General features: G+C 34.4%; 2 protein-coding genes across 2 annotated transcripts; both read right to left on the bottom strand.

The window, feature by feature from the left end:
* Positions 1 to 1,405: 1,405 nt before the first annotated feature.
* LOC137827608 (DNA polymerase alpha-associated DNA helicase A) lies at positions 1,406 to 17,172 on the bottom strand. Its single transcript, XM_068633814.1, has 7 exons — positions 16,331 to 17,172; positions 15,317 to 15,625; positions 13,926 to 14,209; positions 10,862 to 11,893; positions 9,870 to 10,038; positions 3,377 to 3,534; positions 1,406 to 1,857 (listed from the first exon to the last, which is right to left on the bottom strand). Exons 1-7 carry the CDS (start codon positions 16,962 to 16,964, stop codon positions 1,615 to 1,617), a joined length of 2,829 nt encoding a protein of 942 aa, XP_068489915.1. The 5' UTR covers positions 16,965 to 17,172; the 3' UTR covers positions 1,406 to 1,614.
* Positions 17,173 to 21,793: 4,621 nt separating this feature from the next.
* On the bottom strand, positions 21,794 to 23,811 carry LOC137827607 (benzyl alcohol O-benzoyltransferase). The gene is made up of 2 exons (XM_068633813.1): positions 23,289 to 23,811; positions 21,794 to 22,776 (listed from the first exon to the last, which is right to left on the bottom strand). Exons 1-2 carry the CDS (start codon positions 23,724 to 23,726, stop codon positions 21,838 to 21,840), a joined length of 1,377 nt encoding a protein of 458 aa, XP_068489914.1. The 5' UTR covers positions 23,727 to 23,811; the 3' UTR covers positions 21,794 to 21,837.
* Positions 23,812 to 24,565: the final 754 nt, after the last annotated feature.

Raw genomic sequence — 24,565 nt, 5'->3', positions numbered from 1 at the left:
AGTTTTTGGACCATTCATTTATATTTACTTTTATTTCTTCATTTGAATAACAGATCTAGACATATCTAAATCTTCTAACTTGTGATAAAGTTTATTATCCTAGTTTTGATTTTATATTATGGTCGTTGCACTTTCACTAAACTTATAGTCCATGTCTAGTATTTTTACTACAGTCCAATGCTAAAAATGGGTATGCAGAAAAAATATTCAAATTCAGATTAGTCCAACTCACTTTTAAGTCCATTTTAATTTGAATTTTCTATTTTAAAATTTAAATTTAATTCAATTAATTGAATTTAGACGGAATATGGATTGAATACTTTTTTTATTAAAAAATTAAAATTAATGTTGATTCTTAAGAAATCAATTGGTCCAAGACAATTTTACGTAGTTTGAGCATTTTTGGGTGAATCATTTAACTTGCATTCTACTAAAGTATTATTAGCTTGATTTTAGTTGAAACGTTGTTAAATAGACTTTAACTTAGACTTTATTACTCGTTTTTTACTAGGACATATTCGACACAATCTTATATAGCCAAGGTATCATTATTGCAAACCTCTTTTAAAGCCTAATTATGAATTGCTTAAAAGTCTAATCTTATTTAAAAGTTTATTTACATGTCCTAATCTATAGAAAGACTTAAAAGAAAAGTTAATAAGCTTAACTATGCCAAAAGGTTAACGAGTCTTATTCGTCATACTCATACAAATTATTATTTGTTTCTAAGAACTAATATTAAAGAAAATAAGAAAATTTCAAAAAGTGTTAGAGTAAAAAAGACATAAGGGGTTGGTCTGTATTTTTCTAAAAAAACATTACTCTTAACTTCTTTGTCTTTTTTCTATGTCTATATGATAAAGACATGATAAAGTTAGACAATAAACTTCGTCATACGTAATTTAAGTTTACGTGTAACAACTTTTTTAATTTTTTCCTATACGTAAAAACTTTTTAAATCAATTTCTATATGTAAAATATATTTGATTTAGTTCTGATTACCTCCTTAATTTTTTTTTTCCGTATGAGGTTTACGCTCTTGATTCAATTCGTATAAATGCAACCTATTTTAATTTGGTCACAGGGATCAAATTAAAAAATGCACTACATAAATATATAGATACCAAATTAAAAATGTATTAAAAAAGACTAAAGGTGATAGACCAGATCGACAACAATTTATTATATAGAACTAATTTAGTTAGTTTTAATATATAATGGCTAAATTTAGAATTTAAAAAGTGAAGATCATCCTAGATTGTATGTTTAAACCAAACAACCATCGTAATATACATTAATTTAATTAGTAACTTTATATAATTGGTTTCATCATAAGCATGTTTATTTGTGTTCGTTAGAGTCGATCTAATCCTGTACACACGTTGAGAAGTAAAAAATCACAATATAAAAATGAGTTTCTTAAATTACACCTGATATGAAAAACCAGGTCTGTCTGTAATGTGAAATCAATTTCAATGAGGTTTTGTTCCCAATTTTCATGCATGTGCGGTATAATGCTACACAATGTTGAATTTATGAATTGCTATACAACTATACAAGTTTTGAAGACATGAAAGAAAGAAAGAAAAAAACTATTCATACTACTGTTGCACACTAATTAATGGAAGGTAATATTGGATTCATCCCAAGTCCGTATCCTCCAAAACTACCTGGCTCTGCATGCTTCACCCTACCAAAGTGTCTAATATGACGAAGAAGTCTTGCTAAGAAGGTATTGTGGCATATAGTGGAGCTGTCGCAGACCAAAGCTAAATGTTTGCGTGCTCTTGTGATGGCAACATTGATTCTTCTGCTATCCCCGAGGAATCCAACAGCTCCCAATGTGTTTGATCGAACCTATTTTATTATTATTAAAGGGGGAACACAAGTACTACTATGTCAGTTCATGTGAATTCAGAATCTCTTACATGGATCACGTATCTCAGGATTTGAAGGTTCAATAATCAAATTGGTAGTAGTAATTAATCGTGTATCTCACCAAACATTAACTTTACATAACATCCCATATGCAGAAGTTAATTATGAACAAGTAAAATGAGATAGTAGAGACAGTATCCATGTTTAAGGAATGAGTTTACATAAAGTCTTCAGAAGATGGTGGTTAATGACATAGAATAGAGGTGTCTATTGACCAAGTGATTAAATGTTTAATCCTTGTTATCACTATTCTTTATGATAAGAGTATAAATAAAAATAAAAAATTCTACTGGGTCTATGTTCATGTTTCAAACCCAACAACCTCTTGCATAAGGAAGGAAGCACGTGAGAAATAAAAACCATTCTTTTAATGTGGTGACTAAAATAAAATAAGATGACTAAACTTCAGTTATTGGAAAGAGGTTATATGATGACATCTTCAATTGGAATAGGATGTAAGGGACTTCATTTAACTGGCTTCCTCTTACTCTAAATGTTTTATTGTGATCATATTTTCACTTTTCTCATGTTTATTGACACTTTCCACACATTTATTTTTGGGGAGACTGCTCACCTCATCTTAAAGTCTTCTTAAATCACAACCCCTCTAATTTATATAGGACAAAACTTATATCCACTGCTATAGGTACTATAGGTGTTCTCCAATTAAGTTTCACCTTTATAATATGCTTTTTATCAAATACATTACATATTACCAAAGTAAAACTCTGAATATGATTGAAGAATAGCACCAACAGTTATTACAGTACTGTATGTAAGTTTTTTCCTTTAGATAGACATTTACTCTGTAATGTGTTTTTAATAAAGTGACACAAATACTCCTTTAATACTCCATTTTTTTCCAACTGTCGGATTGTGTGTATTTTCGAGTTCAAGATTAATTAATTTTTCTAAATTATATCCTTACTATCTAACTTTTAATTAATTTACATACTTATCATAAGAGTAGAAATGAAAAACAACTAAAATGCATTATTGTATAGTATAAATGAAAAGGGTAAATTAGGAACTTTATAACTATTTTATTAAAAAAATCTCTTGTACTTCTTTGTATGTGCTCAAAAAACTTAAATGATACTTAAAACGAAACAAAACAAATGTAGTATTTGTTAGGTTAGGTTCTCAAGTGGATGTAGCAAGAGGAGTCAATACCAAACCTAGGAGACATGGAACCAATGAGTCTTGAGCAACCCATATATAAGATACATTGACACTACCTTCAACCTAAAACCTACCTCGAAGGCATTAGGTTTGTGAGTATTATACTATAGAGATGATTAGGAAAGATATAATTGTCATTTAAGAAGACGTTAAAGTGCAATTTTACTTTTACTTTTTCATTAAGTAATAACTTTTTTTATTTGTTAGCCAGAAAATTGTTGAAATAATGGATCTAAATTTTGAATTTGGATCGTACCATCGATAAAATTACTGCATCAGCTTCCCGACCTTGAAAACTGTCAATGGTTGCAACCTCTGTACCTGCAGCTTCTGGAAATTCATCAAGCCTGTCCCTCAGAAGTTGTACTTGAGCAACATAGGGGGATTGCACTGCAATAGCAGCTGGGCTAACACCTGCATTTCCGGTTCAAATTAACAAGGAACTTACGTCAGCAAACACAAATGACAAATAAGTTGAATGAAAAGATTTCGAAAAAGTGAAAGAAAACTTATTTTGCTAAAATATTGTTAGAATGGGTGGTTAGTAGTTGTACTGAAAAACTGCTATATATGTTGTACCTATGAGCTGTTTACTTGTTAGCATTAATTACCTAGATTTTACTAATGTCATTTTCTTCTATAAATAACAAAGATCAGCAGTAGATAATCAATCTCTTAAGTTCTTTTTTTCATATCTTCAATCTTAAGTTGGTATCATAGTGGGTCGATCACACTATGCTAGTTTTACGGTTGTCCACCACTATCCTCCGCTGCTGCCATCAGCCGACGCCGGCCACCATCAGTCGTCGCCGACCACTGTCAGCCATCTTTTTGTCACTTGAACAACTCTGCATCTTCTTCACAGGGTTCATTGGATTGCCTTACCACTACACCACAGTGCATTGCGAAGTAGGATGACATAAATCAATATGCAGTAATATCATTTTTTTTCTTGGATTAAATATAATATGCTTTAAATATTAATGAGGGTTGGAAGTAGTAGAGAGACGCTGACACTATTTTTTCTACTCTTTCCATATATTCTTTATTATTGTGTGAAAACCTAAATTTTGACCTCCACTACTTGTCAAGACGGTTAATTATCTATCTGTAAGAGTAGATTTTGGCCTATGAAGAGAACAGACTCATGCGCCAAGGTATGGACAAAAACACCCTTTGGGACAGACCACATTGGTTTAATGTTAAGGGTCCATTCACGGTAGTAGTTGGGGCTAGGGGTAGTGACCAAAGTACCATTTATTGCCCGCCTGTCATCTTTCATTCTTAGATTGATATGAACGATCGTGTGTAGAAGCGTCTAGGTCCTCTCAGAGATTTCGAAGAACGATTAGGCTTTGGACAAAGGGAACCTTTAGGTGGCTTCTGATTATACCAAGAACAAGAACAATGATAGAGAATTGAGAAAAGGAAACAAACTGCATATATTATTCATGTATCAAATAATAGTTCAATACTCTATTTATAGAGTACTAAAGATTATAAAATCCTAATAAAATCTTTATAAAATCCTAATAAAATCTTAATAAAATCCTAATAAAATCCTAACTAATTAAATAAATGATAAAATCCTAATAAAATCTTAACTAATTAAATATGTGATAAAATCCTGATAAAATCCTAATAAAATCCTGATAAAATCCTAATAAAATCTTAACTAATTAAATAAATGATTAAATCCTAATAAAATCCTAACTAATTAAATCCTAAAACTTTAGAATATAACAATGCCCTCCCCATAACAACATTCTTGAATGGAACAATGGGTACTTCTTCTTCAAATCAAAGTAGAACTCCCAAGTTGCATCTTCAGGAAGTTGGTGCTTCCACTTCACTAAAACTTTTGTGACTGCTCTTCCTCTTCTCTTAACAGTCATGCGGTCAATGATAGCTTCAGGCTCTTTCAGTTGTAGTGGGTCTTCAGATTGATACGGCAACGTAGTGGAAACCACCATGTCGCCCACATGTTTCTTTAGTTGTGATACATGGAAGACATTGTGAATCTTAGAATGTATTGGAAGTTCTAGCTTATAAGCTACCTCCCCCACCTTATCCAAAACCTTGTAGGGCCCAAAATACTTTGGGCTCAACTTAGCATTTGGTTTGAAGCTTACGGATACCTGCCTGTAAGCTTGCAACTTAACGTAAACCAAGTCACCAATCTCAAAACCTCTCTCGGATCTGTCTATATGCTAGTTGTTTCATTCTCTCTTGTGCTCGTTTTAAATGAAATTTTATCACTTTCAACATTTGTTCTCTCTTGAGAAGGCTTCTATTGACCAATTCAATGCTGGATTCCCCCGATAAGTACGGTAAATGGATAGGAGGTGGTTGACCATACACAATTTCATACGGGGTGGCTTTTATGGCTGTATGAAATGTGGTATTATACCACCATTCTCCAAGAGGGAGCCATTGCACCCATTTGTGTGGTGAGTCAACACACATACATCTCAAATAAGTTTCTAAGCATCTATTCACCACCTCTGTCTGGCCATCTGTTTGGGGATGATAACTTGTGGACAGTTGAACTTGCACTCCTTGTACTGCCATAAACTCTTTCCAAAATTGGCTCACAAAAATCGGATCTCTATCACTGGTAATGGTTTCCGGACATCCATGTAACTTGAACACGTTGTCCAAAAATGCTTGAGCAACACTTCTCGCCGTATATGGGTGAGTTAAAGCCATAAAATGGGCAGCTTTGCTCAGCCTGTCTACTACCACAAAAATGACTTGTTTACCTTCTGAACGTGGCAACCCTTCGATGAAATCCATGGTGATGTGCTGCCAAATGGTTTGTGGAATGGGTAGAGGTTGTAGAAGGCCTGGAGTAGCAGCGGTGTCATATTTATTTTGCTGGCACACAGAACATCGTTGGATGAAATGTTTGATATCTTATTTAGGCCTTTCCAATAAACCACTGCCTTGACCCTTTTCACTGTTGCATTCATACCCGAATGACCGCCCTCTGCTGAGGCATGTAGCCACTGCAAAATCTTCTTTCTCAATATCCCATCTATCCCTACAACCAGCCTGTTTTTTCTTCTAAGTTCATTATTTTCCCAGGTATAATGTTTATGGGAACTTGTATTCGCCTTTAATTCTGTTATGAGTTTCTGTAAGTGAATATCTGTAATCCATGATTGTTGTATATCATGTAGTAACTCAGACTGTAGTTGTAAGGTAATTAAACCGTTGCATTCCACTACGTCCCTTCTAGATAATGCATCAGCGACAACATTTTCTTTTCTTTGGCGATATTCTATGGTGAAATCAAATTCCATCAGCTTGACTAGCCATTTTTGTTGAAACTCAGTGGACCATCTTTGATCTAAGATGTATTTAAGGCTGTAATGATCCGTCTTGATAGTAAAATGACGATTCAATAGGTAATGTCGCCATTTTTGCACAGCAAAGACTACTCCCACCAACTCCTTTTCGTATGTTGAATAAGCTTGTTGTTGAAGGTTAAAAATTCTACTAATAAAAGCTATGGGATGGTGGTCTTGCATCAAAACTGCTCCCACGCCTTGCCCAGAAGCATCTACCTCCACAACAAATACTTTTGAGAAATCAGGTAGTGCTAAAACGGGAGTACTGCTCATCATCTTCTTAAGGCTGTGAAAAGCTTGTTCAGCCCTCTCACACCAAATGAAATTGTCCTTCTTCAGCATATCCGTTAAGGGTTTAGCAATGATGCCATATCCGCGGACAAATCTTCGATAATACCCAGCTAAGCCCAAAAACCCTCATAATTGTTTTAGGGTTTGTGGTAAAGGCCAGCTTACCATAGCAGCAACTTTGTTGGAGTCCGTGGAAACGCCCTGTGCATTAATAATATGGCCTAAGTACTCCACTTCGGAAACAGCAAAATAGCATTTAGATCTCTTGGCAAAAAGAGAATGGATACGGAGAATCTGCAGCACTTCTGTTAGATGTTGTATGTGCTCTGTTATGTTTTTGCTGTAGACTAGAATATCATCAAAAAACACCAACAAAACTTTCCTTAAAAACCTCTGAAAAATGGAGTTCATTAATCCTTGGAATGTAGCTGGGGCGTTGGTGAGTCCAAATGGCATCACCAGGTACTCATAATGTCCCGAGTGTGTTCGAAAAGCTGTTTTCCACACATCGTCGGGATTCATCCGAACTTGATTATAGCCTGCACGTAAATCAATTTTCGAGAAAACAGTAGATCCTGCTAATTCATCCAGTAAATCATCAACTAAAGGAATGGGAAATTTGTTCTTGACTGTGCCCTTATTCAAATCTCTATAATCAACACAAAGTCTCCATGAGCCATCTTTTTTGCTCACCAGAACCACGGGGCTGGCGTAAGGGCTACAACTTTCCTGTATAATTCCGGATTGCAAATATTCATGTATAAGTCGATCAATAATATCTTTTTGGGTTGTGGCATACCTGTAAGGCCGTTTGTTGACAGGATTAACTCCCTGAATCAATGGAATATGATGATCATGGCCTGGTCGAAAGGGTGGTAATTGTTGTGGTTCCTGAAAGACATCTGCAAATTCTTGTAAGAGATTTGCGATCTCAGTTGGAATCTCATGTGCTGCAGCATGTGTAGTCAAGTACTGCAACAACATGTCCTCCTCTGCACCCACGTGCATCATAGACAAATGCACACCGTCAATAAAAGCTTTACTCAACTGTTGCTTGTGTGCAGATTTAAGCTTGGGGGCCATAGAGCCACGTAGAACATGTCGCCTTCCTTGTACATTGAATTCCATAGTGAGTTTGTCGAAATTCCATAAAATATCGCCCAATGTTATGAGCCACTCAATTCCCAGCACTAAATCGCAACACCCCAAAGGAAGGAGTAGCATATCAGCAGTAAAAGTTGTGTGCTGAATTGTCCAACTAAAATTTTTTACCATGGAAGATATCTTGATCTTTGACCCATCAGCTACCACGACATTCAAAGGGGCAATCGTCTCAATTATGCACCCATATTTTTGAGTCATTTGGGTATCTAAGAAATTATGAGTGCTGCCACTATCAATGAGAATATGTAAAGGTCGTTTTTGATGATATCCAGTTATTCTCATAGTTTTGAACCCAACCACTTCTGTTAATGCGTTGACTGAGATTTGTGGTTCCTTCCATTGTAATAAATCAGTCGCGTCACTGGGAGGACTATCCTGTGCGTCATCTTCCTCCTCCATCTCCATGACGTGAAGCTGTAATTTTTTGTGTACCCTACTGTGCTCCATTGAGTAGGGTTCATCACAAAAATAACAAAGGCCTTGGGCTCTGCGTTCTGCTATGAACTCTGGCGTTAAGTGGCGTGTGGGTTTAGGTTTGGGGACCGCATTGATTGGAGCTGATGATGATAGAGGCACTGGAATTGGATTTAAGACTCCCCTGTGGAATTTGGTCGTCGACTTACTGGAATTGACTGCTTCATACGTCCTGGCCAAAGTAAATGCATGTTGTAGAGATGTAGGTTGGAACATGCGTACCATCATTTGGATGTCTTGCTTTAAGCCACCCAGGAAGCAACTGAGAATATGATCATTAGCTAACTTCAATCTTGTAATGATTGAGTCGAACTCTTCATGATAGGCATCAACTGAAGTCTTTTGTCGCAGACGCATCAACGCAACCATGGGATCATCGCCAATTGCACCAAACCGATCCTTCAGACTTTTGGTGAATCCTGACCATGAAGGTGCATCCATATCTAAATCGGAGTTCATAAGTGCAGTATGCCATTGCAAGGCCTTGCCTTCTAGATGCACAAGTGCCAACTGTACCTTGAATTCCTCTAGAGTCTTGTCAATGAGAAAATAATTTTCGCATTGATAAATCCACTGGTTAACATTTTCGCCATTGAATCGGGGAAAGTCGATGCGTGCCAACCGCGTGCCACAAACATAAGAAGACCCCGTTCGAGGTCCGCGCGACATTGTGTCATGTGAGGGTCTAGGGGAACGTTCACCTCGAGATTGAGTAAGTAAATCCTGGATGGTGTCTTTCATAGAAAGATTCAAGGATTCCTTCAACGTAATCGCGAGTTCCATCAACCGATTATCCATCTTCTGGGAGATTCGATCTTCCATCTCCTTAGTAGCTTGAGCGGAGCGTGTTGAATCTGCCATTGAAGTATTGGAAGGTCCTAGCTGATACCAATTGATATGAACGATCGTGTGTAGAAGCGTCTAGGTCCTCTCGTAAGAGATTTCGAAGAACGATTAGGCTTTGGACAAAGGGAACCTTTAGGTGGCTTCCGATTAAACCAAGAACAAGAACAATGATAGAGAATTGAGAAAAGGAAACAAACTGCATATATTATTCATGTATCAAATAATAGTTCAATACTCTATTTATAGAGTACTAAAGATTATAAAATCCTAATAAAATCTTAATAAAATCCTAATAAAATCTTAATAAAATCTTAATAAAATCCTAACTAATTAAATAAATGATAAAATCCTAATAAAATCTTAACTAATTAAATATGTAATAAAATCCTGATAAAATCCTAATAAAATCCTGATAAAATCCTAATAAAATCTTAACTAATTAAATAAATGATTAAATCCTAATAAAATCCTAACTAATTAAATCCTAAAACTTTAGAATATAACATAGACATTTTGTTTTGTTCTTGCAATTTCTTGTTAATCGTAAAACATTCACAAGCGAAAATGTTTTGTTATAAGCTATTGCAAAATTGAAAGCTTTTAAGAGTCAAATGTCATTACCAGCGTAAATTAAGGAAAAGACATGCTGCAAAACTATCTCAGCTTCTCCTTCATTATAAAGTGAGCCTGTTCCAGCTGGGTCTAGATGCTCTTCGCAACCAACTGACAGACTTCCATATGGCATTCTAGTATCTAACAATAGTAGTGGGCATTGTGTTATCCAGGAAGGCTGCAACAACAGTAAAGTCAAACTTTCCATTCATGTAATAAGCAAAATATCGAAAAAGTAAAACAGTCCATAAAATTGCAACAAATAAGCAGCTAATCTTTCATATGCTACATTCATACAGTAATTCTTGATGAATCTCTATCATGAAAAGTTGTCTTTTTTTTTTTACATTTGTAGCATTATATTTTGTCTATCGAGGTCATCTTCAATACAAGGGTCACATCACAAGGTCTTATTTTAACTTATGTGGGTTCCACAACGTCACATCATATTTAAGACCTTACAAGTTTTGCTCCAATGCAAGGGTATGGTACACTTTTATAATTTTTTATTTACACTTTAATACAAGTACAACCTTTTCAAAGAGAAAAACAATGTTTTCTTTAAGACCCTTTTATGCCACCTTAGCATGCTCCAATGAGAGTTTCTATAAGACCTAGGTTTTAAATTCAAGACCTTGACTATGACCCTTGCATTGGACCTAGGTATCTGGTAGTTAAACAGTGTAATGTAAGGCATTTAGGAGAGTCCACGGTCTCTAATTTCTCTGGAGCTTTGTCATCCTGTATTTTCCTTTATTAGGCTATACTACACTGAACCAAACTTGGAGCTTGCTATTCAACAGAGATTCTTTGGTTCCTTTTTCTACAGTGCCAGGGTAACAATATCAAAGAAAAACCAAACACCGTCAAGAGATATTGTTTTTGTAGAATGTTCAAACCACTTGAAAGATTTTAAGTAGCACCTGTAGAAATTAAAGACCAGCAAAATAAAATAGCAACAAGAAAACGGTTTGAGAGACTATCATTGATGGGCATAATACCTTAACAAAAGGAGAGTCTACAAGAAGATGAGAAAATACAGTCTCAGAGGACTTCAACAATCCTCCGTACATCTCCTTTGAAGCCCAACTAGAAATAGCATCATTCATACGGTATTGTGTAGTTAACCTAGTGGTGAGAATCCCTTCATGCAAAGTTGCAGCTCTTTCCAATAGAGATATTCTTAGACCACCTTCCAAGGCCTTTCTAGATAATATGACAGGAGCAAGTTGGCATTGATCACCAGCAAGAATACACCGCTTTCCTTGCAATATAGGAATCCAGCAAGAGGGTTCAATTGCCTGCCCAGCTTCATCTATGACTACCAGGTCAAAAGTATCTAGCCTTCGAATTAAAGGGTCAGCTGCTCCAGTATTAGTGGCAAGCACAACCTGAGCACTAGATAGAACTTCATTTACTGTTTGCTTTTCCTTTTTCTTCAGTGACCTTCCCAGCTGCTTAAGAAGTTGGCGTATGCCCGCAGCTAGTGAATCATCCCTTAAACAATGTCTTAGATCTTTTCTTAGATCTGACTTCTTCCTCTCATACTCTTCTCGAAAACTTGCAAGCTTACCATTTACAATTTCTTCTAAAGACTTTGATCCCACTGTTTTTGATATGCGAGCTGGATTTCCAACCCGCACAACATTTAATCTGACATTTGATAGCTTTTCAACCATGTTATCTACAGCTGCATTAGTAGGTGCTGTAACAAGAACCCGTTCACCTTGCTGAACAGCACATGCTATAAGATGCTTGAGCAAACCAGTCTTGCCTGTACCAGGAGGGCCTTGGACAACCAATACAGGCCTTTTTTTATTCAAACCCAGTGCAATTGCTCTCCGTTGAGTATCGTCAAAACTTTCACTTCCTAAAATTGCATCAGATTTTTCTTCTGCCCAGTCAGCGAAATGATTCTTCTCTAGCCATGCAACATCTTCTCCGTCTCCAAACAGAGTAGCAACAACAGAAATTGAAGGATTCTTCTTACGCAAACCATTCTTCTGAAGCAGCATTAGAGCTTCACAGTTGCGCTGGCAAAGTCGTAAGCTTGTAAATTATGTGTATTTACATATAAATTAAGTGAACTAAGCAGTAAAATTTTAATGAAATTAAAAAAAAAACATAAAAGTTAAATTATATTAATCTGTACAAAGTTGAGATCACCAGAATGCAAATTTCTTTTTGGCAGAAAAAGTAGGTGCTGGGTAGTTAACACTTTTTAAAATACCACAATGCCTGACCTTTCCATAGCAAGTGTCAGAGTGTTGTAAAACCACAATACATGTTTTACCCCACGACTCAAAATGGAAATTAAATTGATTACTACATATTCACTTTATCAACATATAATAGTTAAGTTATTCACTTTCATAGACCACAAGAGATCTGAAGAGATAAGTTCATGAAGGACAACAAGTACTACTTTTCAACCTGGAAGACAAAGGATATAAAGCAAAAGTAAAAAATAAGGTGCTGATCTATGCTTTATTAAAAGACTAGGGTAATGCGAGAGCGAAACAAATAAAAAGAAATAAGACAGCAACTGCAGGCAACAAACTATCCACTATAAAATAAAGTTGATCAAATTATAGGACTTTAGGTGTTGAGGGAAGACAAGGAGAGAAAAGAAATAGAATATTCTGAAATCGATATTGATTTTATATGGCATGATGTCACACAACATTTAACACTGACCCTTATCTCAATTAATACTAGACTCATAATCTGGATTAAATGAGGGAATAAATGATGAAAATATAAGCAAATATGAAAACCAATCTCGAGATAATCTAAGATATTTCAAATTACTCCAAGACATCAAAAAGATATTTTGCATGCACTCTTTCTAACAAAAGTAACTGAAGGACAGTAACTAACAAAGAGCAACAAGTACATATGTTTCCAGATCAAATGCAGTTAATGTGTAACTTAAAACTTTGAAGTAACCAATGACAATTTCTTCAGGAAAAGAAACATACATTTTTTAATCATGACTTAAAACTACATACACCGTCTTTTTGTATCTTCTCACCAATACATTCTTCCCAATTATTAACAGAAATATTGATAACACTAAGTTCGCTAGAGTTTTTCAGTTCAATCCTTATTGTTTTTATCAGAGTTCAATAGATGCTCGTGTATGATGAGCGATCAACATATGATCATTGGTACATGATATATATAAATATTGTTCGTACATAACATCAGCAATTCCTTAATCCCTAGAGCACCTTGGCAAGGTAGAGATGACAGCTATAATAAATCTAAGATTTAACTTAAGTAGATCATAGGATTTCTTAAATACAAGAAGACGTATGTGTTTTTTTCATAACCCTGGGGAAGACCTACATAGTATAAATAGGAAAATTAGAATCAACTAATGTCCACAGCCAGCCAAGCAGACAAGAGAGCAAAGTCATTATGATAAAAGTGCTCAGAGGTGATATAGTCTTTCTATATTGTCAACTGTCAACATGTAACAACAACTTTCTAGCAGTAAAGAATTTGTGTTTAATAAAATTTAGAAGAGGATTATGAAAAGGAAGATGCATATTGACAGTTTATATAGTAAATATGTTCATAATTATTGGAAGTGTTCACCTTCCTAATCAAAATAGTTGAATTAACTAATTAATAGGTGACCATTTTTTTTCTTCTTCTCTTTAGATACCATTGATTTTATTTTACTGTGCTTGACTAAACACAAACAGTAGACACTCATTACACCCTGATTTGGATCACTACTCAAAACTTCTTCATTTCAACTTTCACAAAATTCATGGCACCCTTTTGCAATTCTTTTCACAAATGTTTCTTAGAGCCACAAAATTTTTGGCTAATGCATGATAAAAAATGCTAGCAACATGCTCTTTTAAAAACAAACTAATATTGGATAAAATTGATTGGAAAACAAATATTTCTGGGTTCCACTTCCTATTTAATGAGTCCGTCTCATCTCATGATTTTGTCATTTTCAATAAATTTTAACTAACAATAGAAAATGTGTCAGAAAGATGATGTTGTTAAAACTCATCCAAGAAATCACAAAATAGATTCCAATACCTCATAGGTCAGTGTATCAGCCAGTCCTTGAATACGGTCAATGCGCACATTCTTCCCAAATAGTTTAGAGAATGTAGGATCACCATGGCGTGACTCTAAAGCAATTGTAATACTATAGCCATCATCTCCAAAACTGTTTACAAATCCTTGTATGCAAGAAGTTGTAATTGCACCCCTGCTGTCATACGTTCTTACACAAACCATGTCTCCAGGTGAAAGAGCAGTAGGTGGTAACCGGTGGTTCCCTTCAACCTTGAATAATACCAAATGCATTCCCCCCAGTCCTGTTTGCAAAATGAAATTATAACCATAACAGGCAGACTGGATTTAGGTACAAGTTACAAGACTGCATTGATATAAGTAGCACCAATGCATGCATTCCATCAGTTAAGACAAAATGCTTATGCATCATATAGGTGTTTAAATATAGCTTATTGATTTGCTTAGGATTTTTTACTTAGAGAGTATAGACATCCAAGTGATCCAAAAGACCACATGTAATTATGATTTACATTCTAAACCTAGACGAGTCAAGGTTCATCTAGGTCTGAATCTATGATTGGGACTTGAGAAATATGGGGTACCTAGGTCCCAAATCGAGAATGAGATAAAGTATTTAAGTGTTTGGTTCTATCTCCTTAATAGATAGCTTTTGAGGTTGAGGTTCCCAAAAGTATGGGTGTTTATCATTCTACCTTCCATGTATATACACTTTCTAACCTAAGCTCAGTAATTTATATACTTTCACCCAATATTAGATACAGTAAATCAAGCGTGTTCAAGCGGTTATAGTAAAGATCTCAACATTTTGCATTGGGCAACCTGGTTTGCTGACGGTCATGATCACATAATGATTGGTGAAGAATGTCAATATAATCTATAAATGTTTTAAAGAACTAAGACAAATACTGACAAGCATGATCACTTTGCAAAGAACAATTGGAAAACCGAATTGAGTCTTGATTTCATGATAAAAACATTTGAAAGAGAGAAACAACTTAGACTGATTTTCCATTAAAAACAACTGAGTACAGTAAGCATAAACATCAATAAAATTGACACATATCTGACTCCAGAGTAGATGCAGTACAGCTAGGACCCCTATCCTCAAATGAACAAATGAAAATGGAGGTATATCTCAATAACTGGATTGATTGGAAAACAGACTGCAAGTATGTTTCACCAGATGTTTTAGATAGTCCAGGTCTAAAATATTAATAAATTTCCTGTAATTTACTATATCATATCATAGAACTCATTAGCATGTGAACAATTCAACTTCTTATATAGCACACCAACACATAAAGGAAAGACTAAATTTTAGAAGGAAGGTCAATACAAGATCATAATTTGTCCGAATAAGTGAAAAGAAAAGAGAAAAAGGAGAAGACCTGTAGAGGTACTGATGGCATTTAAATTACAAATGGTATCGCAGAGTTCTTGTTCAGGCTGGCTATGACTAACCAAGAAATCAATAGGTTTTGAAGAATCAGAAGCATCATCTGGTTTAGGAACGGCATCTAATTCCTCCTGAGTAAACTCCAATTCAGCATCCCTTTCCACACGGAGTAGTTCTGACATGTGATTGGTGAATTCATCAATCCTGTGCTGTATTGCTTTGACCTTTTCCAAGTCCATTCCTAAAACGCCTTGGACACTCTTGGGTTGTGCTATCTTTCTCACAACTGCCCTATGCTGAGCTGTAAATGAACCATTAAACAGTAAGACCCTATCTTTTGAGTTAAAAGAAACTGATAGAAAACCCCATCTCATTGAACACGGATCAAAGATATGAGATACACACAAAGACACCACAATCACAAATAGAAACAACACAGATTCATCTTAACACATTTGTTTTGTAATCATGTTATTGGTATAGAATATTCACAAACTTTACCGATGACTCATCTCTGTTGGGAAACTTGACTGGCCATCTTTAGTAGGATTTCCCTCCTAATCACGTTTTTTCTGTCAAAAAGACTCGAACCTAAACTTTGTCTATATGGGGACTGTACTTATATTTGTTATCTCATGTAAGATTACAAGTTTTCTCGACAAAAAAATCATCTCCGTTACACGAGCCCCTCTCACTCATAGAGTAACGCACTCTTCAGGTTGAAGGTTTTTCTCATCCCAAGAAACTCTGTTTACAGTGTAGTGAATGACTTCGGGAGACCAAACAACAAGTAATTGTTTCTCAAAATCCAGAAGCCAGCCCCTTCGTAAATAGTAGCAACGGTTGCAACCTTTCACTTGTCAACATATTACATCTCGAATTCACATTAGAAATTTGAATTGATTTTCTCAACACAATTGGGTGAGGCAGTGGGAGCACCGAATACATAATATAGTAAATTAATTTTGATTACAAAGTGTATGGGTGGAGAGAAATGAAGAGAAACCTGAATTGGCGAGCTGCTTAAGAAGTTTCCAGGACTTGGTGTCCCGCCAGTCCTGAATGGGGTTGTCGTTCTGCAGGTCTTGGAGAACAGCACGAAGCTCCCTCTGAAAATGGTCGAACAGAGTGGGGTAGTGCGTGCAGGCCTTCAAGCAAACACCTTCAAGGCCAATGGGCATAGGAACAGCATTGAGATAAGGCTGTGCCTGCATAATAAAAGTGAGACCCGGTCCCATGAGCTCCCACAACTCCATCTCTCCCAGAATCTCCGCCGCAGCTAAATCAGACGCCATGGCCCTCATGCTGTCGCGAATCCATCTCATGACACACTTCCCGAGATCCTTCTTACCAATTGGGTCTCCGTTGTGATGGACAGAAGCAGCCTCCTCCACCACCAACTGAGTATGGGAACTTCTTCTTCTCCTTCTTCGGGTTTTGGAGTTGGTGGAAACATTGGGTTGGGTGGTGTTAGTAGCGTTTGGAATAAGGCAATAGTGTCGAAAGGAAGAACGGAGGTGGGTGGAGGCATTGAAAAAAGGGAAGAGGTGAGTTGAAGTTGGAGTTGCAGTTGCAGCATGCCCCAATTTGGGTGTGGGTGGGACTCTGGCATAGAAGAAGCAAGTGAGGGCTGTTTCCATTACTGCAATTCACAGAAGCATGGTATTACTAAACAATGATTTTTGTTGGAGAAGCGCCAAGAATAAGAAGATGCCATGGCGGAGAATTTGAACCGCGAACTGCATTTGAGGCGTGGAAGGAAAGTGGCTTCGTTTTATTTCTTTTTCTCTTTTTTTCTCTTCAACATCCCACCTTCTCCTCTCATTGGCTCCTACGATTTTATGCCTCACGTGGCACCCTTTAACCCTTCTTCTTCTTTTTATTTTCATAATAATAAATTATTCATCTCTATTTAATATTCGTAAAGGACATTATTTCAAACATTTTTTTATATAATTCGTATTTTTTATTTTTATCATATATATATAATTATATTTAATATTAAAATTAAATAAACAATATCATTATTCACACACATTTATACTATCATTATGAATTTACAATTCATTTTAATAAAAAAACGCATAAATTTTATCAAACATAACTAACATAATATATAGTAAATTTATTGATTATTCAATTTAGTTTTATTTTAATTAAATATAAATTTTAATCAAATTAAAATATTTTTTATTTTATTATTTAATCTATTAAAAAGTGAAAAAATAATAAACATTAACAAAATATTTTAAAAAATATAAAAATTAAATATTTATATTTATATTTACTTTTAATTAGACAATTTTAAAATTCTAAATAATTTTTTTAAATAAGATTATATAATATTTTAATACTATTTTTGATAAAATTACAAAACTAAATTAGTAAATAATAAGATAACATAGAAGGATATTGATATATTGATTTTATCTGTAAAGTAATTTATTATACGATTAGGAATAAAAAAAAACTCACATATTACAACACAATAAAAAAATTGAAAATTTATAACTATTAATAAAAGATGAAAACTATACTATCAATTTATTCATAATCATTATTTTTCTTTCCAATTGTTTTCTCTTTTTTTCTTATTATTTTTATTATATATTTTTTTTAATATATCAATTTTTCACAAAATGAATATGTTGTTACAAAATTTTACATTAATTAATTATCATCAAAATAACACACCACCAATCTTATCAATTTTCTTACAATCTTTATTTATCTTTACAACAGTTTTTTATTCCAAAATATATCTTTATTAAATTATTTTGATTATACGATTGTGAAAATAAGTATTTAATTTAATTTTTTACATCTTATAACTATATATTTATATATATATATATATATTAATTACAATTTATTATATTTTTAAGATGTATTCAAAAGTTAATTTTAGTGTTTATAGTTTATTTTTTACTTTTAAATTATATTAAGACTAAAATAAAAATAAAAATATTATGTTTATTATAGCAATAAATGTACACTATCTTATTTAAAAAAATTCTTTCCTCTTTAAATCCCACTGTAAAATCATATAATAACCATAAATACATTTTTTTCAAAAGTTTTGTTTATTTAAGAACAATCAATTCAATAAAATATTCAATTGATTTGTAAAAATAGACTCTTATGATAAAGAAGAACCTGTATACAGAAGAAGAACCTGTATACAGAAGAAGAACCTGTATACAGAAGAAGAACCTGTATACCTCTATACAGAAGAAGAACCTCTATACAGAAGAAGAACCTCTATACAGAAGAAGAACCTCTATACAGAAGAAGAACCTCTATACAGAAGAAGAACCTCTATACAGAAGAAGAACCTCTATACAGAAGAAGAACCTCTATACAGAAGAAGAACCTCTATACAGAAGAAGAAGAACCTCTATACAGAAGAAGAACCTCTATACAGAAGAAGAACCTCTATACAGAAGAAGAACCTCTATACAGAAGAAGAACCTCTATACAGAAGAAGAACCTCTATACAGAAGAAGAACCTCTATACAGAAGAAGAACCTCTATACAGAAGAAGAACCTCTATACAGAAGAAGAACCTCTATACAGAAGAAGAACCTCTATACAGAAGAAGAACCTCTATACAGAAGAAGAACCTCTATACAGAAGAAGAACCTCTATACAGAAGAAGAACCTCTATACAGAAGAAGAACCTCTATACAGAAGAAGAACCTCTATACAGAAGAACCTCTATACAGAAGAACCTCTATACAGAAGAACCTCTATACAGAAGAACCTCTATACAGAAGAACCTCTATACAGAAGAACCTCTATACAGAAGAACCTCTATACAGAAGAACCTCTATACAGAAGAACCTCTATACAGAAGAACCTCTATACAGAAGCCTTGTCTTTTGGTCAAATAAAAAAAAAAAGGTTCATGTCTATTTACAACACAAAGTACAAATAGTAATTGATGTGATTTGTACATAAATAAAACATTATGATACTAGAACTATAATTTAACAACAGCATGACATATTTTCCCTAAAATCATAAATTTATGAAAAGTTAAAATGATTTCGAAAATCAAAACTTAAAAGAAGAAAATATAGAGGAAGATCAAAAATAGAGAAATGGTGATGACAGAAAACCAAAAAATAAAAATGAAAGTAACTTTTCTCTAAAATATGAGAAAATGATAATATTGTTTAATTAATGTTTTGTATGATTTTATTTAAATTCATAAAATTGTTATCGAATTCATCATGTACATTTGCCTCCTTGTTAAGTTCTTCTTATCCCTTTAATCATATTTTTCAACTACAATTTCAGAAGACAAATTAGTGTTTTACAAATTGAAATGTACATAAAGAGAATTACCGATTGTTGTGATGATGCGTGCAACTCCTTTTATTGAGTTTTTCCCCTCCCTCTAGTCACAAACTTCAATTACAATCACATAAAACAAAGATCAGATTAAGGTTTCACAAAGATTGATCAAAACATAGAAAGAGAAGTGAGAATGAAAGTACGATTTTACATGAAAGAGGAAAGGAAAGAGAAAAGAAAATAAGGTAGAAAAAGGATGTGGGAAGTAGGGTAAAAAAAGGATGTGGGAAGTAGAGTTATATTATGTGTACTGGAGAATCATAAAATCTGTTTCTTAAATTTTTTAAATTGCTACAATAGTGGAGAGTAATTAGGAAATAACAAAAATAATTATTTCAAAATTCAAACAAAAGAGTAAGGGTAACAATAATGAAATATATTTTTTGGCTGAGGCAGTTAAAGTAAATGTCCATCAACCATGTTTCAATTCAAAGTTTTACTTTACTCATTCTTTTCAAATGAACACAACAAATATCTTTTTTATTTAATAAAGAAGAAAATAAGTTTAAAACAGAGAAGTAACTTACAAATATCTTCAGTCTCCTACTATCCACATCTAGCAACAAAACAAACATTAACAAATATCTTTAATTTTTTATTTAATAGAGAAGAATATCTTTAAAACAAAAAAGATGTAACTAATCTCTCCACTCTTGCCCGTTAAATGATAACAAATAAAATAAAATTTTAAAATTAAAAAACGGTTTTATTAATTTCTGAAATTATAAAATGTCTAAATAACTAAAATAAATTAATAAAATAAAATATTAAATAAAGATAAAATAAGAAAAAAATTTAAAGCAGTTAAATATATAGGTATAAATTTTTTTATTTCTAAACTTAATATTCTTCTTCCTTATGCGCTAATGGATAATTTCGATAATTTGTAAAGTATGGAAGTGCAATAAGAAATTTCCTTTCCTCGCACCTCCTATTACTCTCAAATTAAGAAAATAATATTTTTATAACTTCATGGTTTTTGAAATATTTATCATTGTAAAACAAAATTTTCAGAACAGATTAAAATATATTCCAAAATTTTTGTTTTGAAAAACACAAGATTCCTTCATACGAGGTATCCTTATGGAACACTAGAATCTGAACTATATTCACATCCTAAATTCCAAAAATGATCTATCTGCAGGAAATCTAACCATTAAAATCATGACAAACAAGTACAAATAAACATGGGGTCCAACCAATCACATGTCCAAGCTAAGAGAGAAAAAAAAAGTTAATTTCAAAATATATATAATTACCTATGTTGTGGTTGTAGCATGGATGTTGAGTTTGATTTTATTTGTGTTGTTTATTGTGTGATAGGTACTGTTATTGACCTATTGATTAGGCATGGAGGGTTGGTCTAATGTAGTAAGTGGTTGTGTTTTGTAGGGTGTTATTTGTGTAATTTTACGTTTTGCTTATATAGTACTAATCTAATTCTCATTAACTTTAGTTTATTATTACAAGTTAAATGAGTTTAGGAAACAGTCTGTTTTATAAATCTAAAAGGAAGTCAATAATGTCTTATACAAACTACATCGATCAAATATAAGAGAAAAAGATTTAAATAGCTATTTAAATAGTATGCTAAAGACTGAGTCATTGAATAATCTTGTAGCATTAGTGAACACAGTATTTATAAATTAACAACATCAAATTCCAATAGATAAGCAATGGGGCACATTTTTGTATTTACATAACAAAATTCCAAAATAGTGGAAGTTTGAGTGTGGAAGGAAGAAAGCTGACGTGAATATGGTTTCAGTCTTCCCTTATCCTCATTTGCTCTTACCTCTTATATATCATGCCACCTTCTTCAATTAATTAGCTACCATATCTATAGAACAAAGTTAGCTCCAATAATTTTATCTACAATCTGTGTTTTAGTTCCAAGGGATCTATTTAAGCACTTCAATGGTAGATTTAATATAGTAGATTGGGGTGCACTTTCTAAGAACTCATGTCTCACTTTCATATTTTTTTTTTCTTCTTATAAAATAACTTCCTAGCAGGATAAGAAGTTTGATTAACGTAGACGTCTTCTCAACTCTTACATCACTTTGTATAGATAGAATACAGAAGATAGAAGAGAAGGGTGCAAAAGATGAAAAAAGAAAAGAGTAGTAGTAGTTATTGATTGATGATATGAGACTACAAGAAAGAAAGAAGGAGGCGGTTGGAGTTAGAGGAAATAGTTGGTTGGAGGTGGTTGTTGAGGACAGAGTGGAGTTCCTTCTCAAACCTAAGCATGGCCTCGGAGGGTAAGCAAACGGGCATAACCAACCCTTCATCTCCCTTATCATTTCTGAATGGTATATAAAAGCTTGCCACACCAGGTATGGCTCCAACACCTCCCTTCGCGGGTCCTCCGTACACAGCTTTACCCCACCCAAAATCAACCTCTTCGAACCCCGCACGTCTCACATCAGACACCAAATACGACCGAACCACCGTGAAGTGAGGCCGTCCTCGAGTAACCATCAGATCTGCCAACGACTGCATGTACTCCTCGCTCACTTCCGCCTTCGCCTTCCTCACCAATTCCAAAGCATACCCCAACGGATTCTCGCATAACTTCCCCGCAGTCGTAACCGCCACGGAAAACGCAAAAACGTTTCCGTAGTAACCTTCTGGAAGAGGAGGGTTGAACTTGGACCGCGCGTTCACGATGCAGATAATGCGGACCTCCTCGTCGCTGTCGGGTTGCAGGGCCAGGGTGCGGCACCGCCAGAGGCACGCCGTCAGGACATCGAAGCTGGAGCACTGGTTCTGGTGAGGGGCCAGGAGGCGCCGGATGGCCGAGAGTTCGCTGCGGCCGAAGAAGAAGGAGCGGTGGGCCATGTCGTCCAAGGGGATGATCGTGCCTTTCGTGTCGGGAACGACGTCGTACTCGCGGTGGCTGCATGTCACTCGCGGTGGGTCCCGCGCTTTCAGAAGCTCTCTGCGCCACACCGGTGGGACCGTGGGCTCCTGCCTCCCGCGCGCTATCTCTCCCACCGCCTTCATGAACTGGACCAGACCCGCTGCGTCGCTCATGGTGTGGTTCAGACGGAGTGCGAATATGAAACCCCCGCACTTCAGGCGCGTTACCTGCACGCACCCGTTCCACTTTCTCAATTCACGTGTTTTCACCTTGCAAAATCTTATCATCATATTTTTCAAATTTTAACCTTTTATCTCTTTTTAACCTTCTCGATGAATCTCTGACTTGGTGCTTAATTTTTTTAAACAATAATTCTTTCATAACTAACTTTTGTATTTTTCCTTACTTTCACTTATAACTTTTTTTAGATGAAAGTATATCCTTACAAAGAATTACACTCACTTAATAACGAATTTTAATAATATAATAATATACATTAAAATTGTTAAATAAAAAATAAAATAAATATAACTAAAATATTATTATTTTGAGTTTTGACGTAAATATTTGTTTCTTTTTAGTGGTGTGAAACTAATCATCATTCATTATTTTGATATTGTCTTGTGTCTTTTTCTTGATTGATAATAGATAGCAGTGAAGTATTCTAAAGTGAGGTTTGTGGAAGTTTTTCCTTTATGGCGATGAAGATGGTGGTTGAAGTGTGAAATAATGAATATACCTGAATGAGAAGGAGGGGAGTGTGAAGAACTCCTTGGGAGGAAGGAAGATCGTAAAGAAGATTCTCCCAGCAGGGGAAAGGAGGTTGAAGAGAGTGACCAAAGTGATCGAGAGTGACATCTGCATCAGCTTCTATGAACAAAACACCTTCCCCTGTGCAGTCCACCATGAGTTTCCGACCGGGTCCTTCCCTGAGCCTACCTGCAAAGGGATAGTAAAACACAAGCGTTTTGGCCAAAGCCTCTCTGATAACAGCAACAGGGTCTCTCCCTGCCTGCGATGGATCATAGCGATAGAACTGTATCACTGGAATCTGAAACCTTAACCCATCTTGGTCATCTATGTCTGAGAGTAGCTTAACTTCGCGAGGAGTGGCCTTGGCCGGAGCTACCAGCTCTGCCTCCCGCCTCTGCACTGTAAACACCAGAGATGTGTCCATTGTGAGTAATTAAGATAAAGAGAATGAAGAATGTGGAGGAGAGACAACCCACATCACTTCTATATATAATGGAATGAAGGCCCCACATCCCCACTTACTGCTTTAGTCACAATCCACACTTCTTTCTCACATTACCCCTACCAGATTATTTGCATGGTAATTTTTAAAACTAACCCCATATTAATATCGAAAAAACAAAGCGAAATAATAAAGTGGAAAAACACTTTTATGGAGTTCAGCTATATATGATATGTTGAGACCCTCACATTCTCATAAATTAATTTTTTATTTTATTTTATTTGAATTTTATCTTATCTCATATTTTTTTTTGAAGGAAATAGACATGATATGAAATGAGATAAAGACAACATATGGAATGAGATATAATGGTAGTTACTTGAGCATGATTACTCTATCTTTTAACAACAATCCTCAATGTTGTAATTAAGGTAATTATTTCTCTTTCTATCTTCACTTTTTAACATATTAAATGAATTTAATTATTTCAATTTCATTGGTTGAATCTGTTGATTGATTCAATGAAATGGGCATCTAATATTTAACACACGTTAAGTGTACCCTTTTACTTAAATTTTTAATTATATGTATCCGGAATTTATTTTTGAAAAATATAGCTTTATTGTTTCAAAAAGAAACATATTTAATAAAAAAAATGTTTAATTTTTTACGTCCTAAGCACACACAATTATCACAGATGGTTTGATATGAAATCAAAGAAACTTCAAGCATTGGTATTTCCTAGATTTTAATCTATATATAAACTAATTTACGTAAAAAACACTAATTCTCAAAGTAAAATTAAACAATTTTTTAAGTAA

Source organism: Phaseolus vulgaris, chromosome 7, assembly GCF_000499845.2.
Source record: "Phaseolus vulgaris cultivar G19833 chromosome 7, P. vulgaris v2.0, whole genome shotgun sequence".
NCBI lineage: Eukaryota > Viridiplantae > Streptophyta > Magnoliopsida > Fabales > Fabaceae > Phaseolus > Phaseolus vulgaris.
This window is presented reverse-complemented; position numbering and strand designations above follow the sequence as displayed.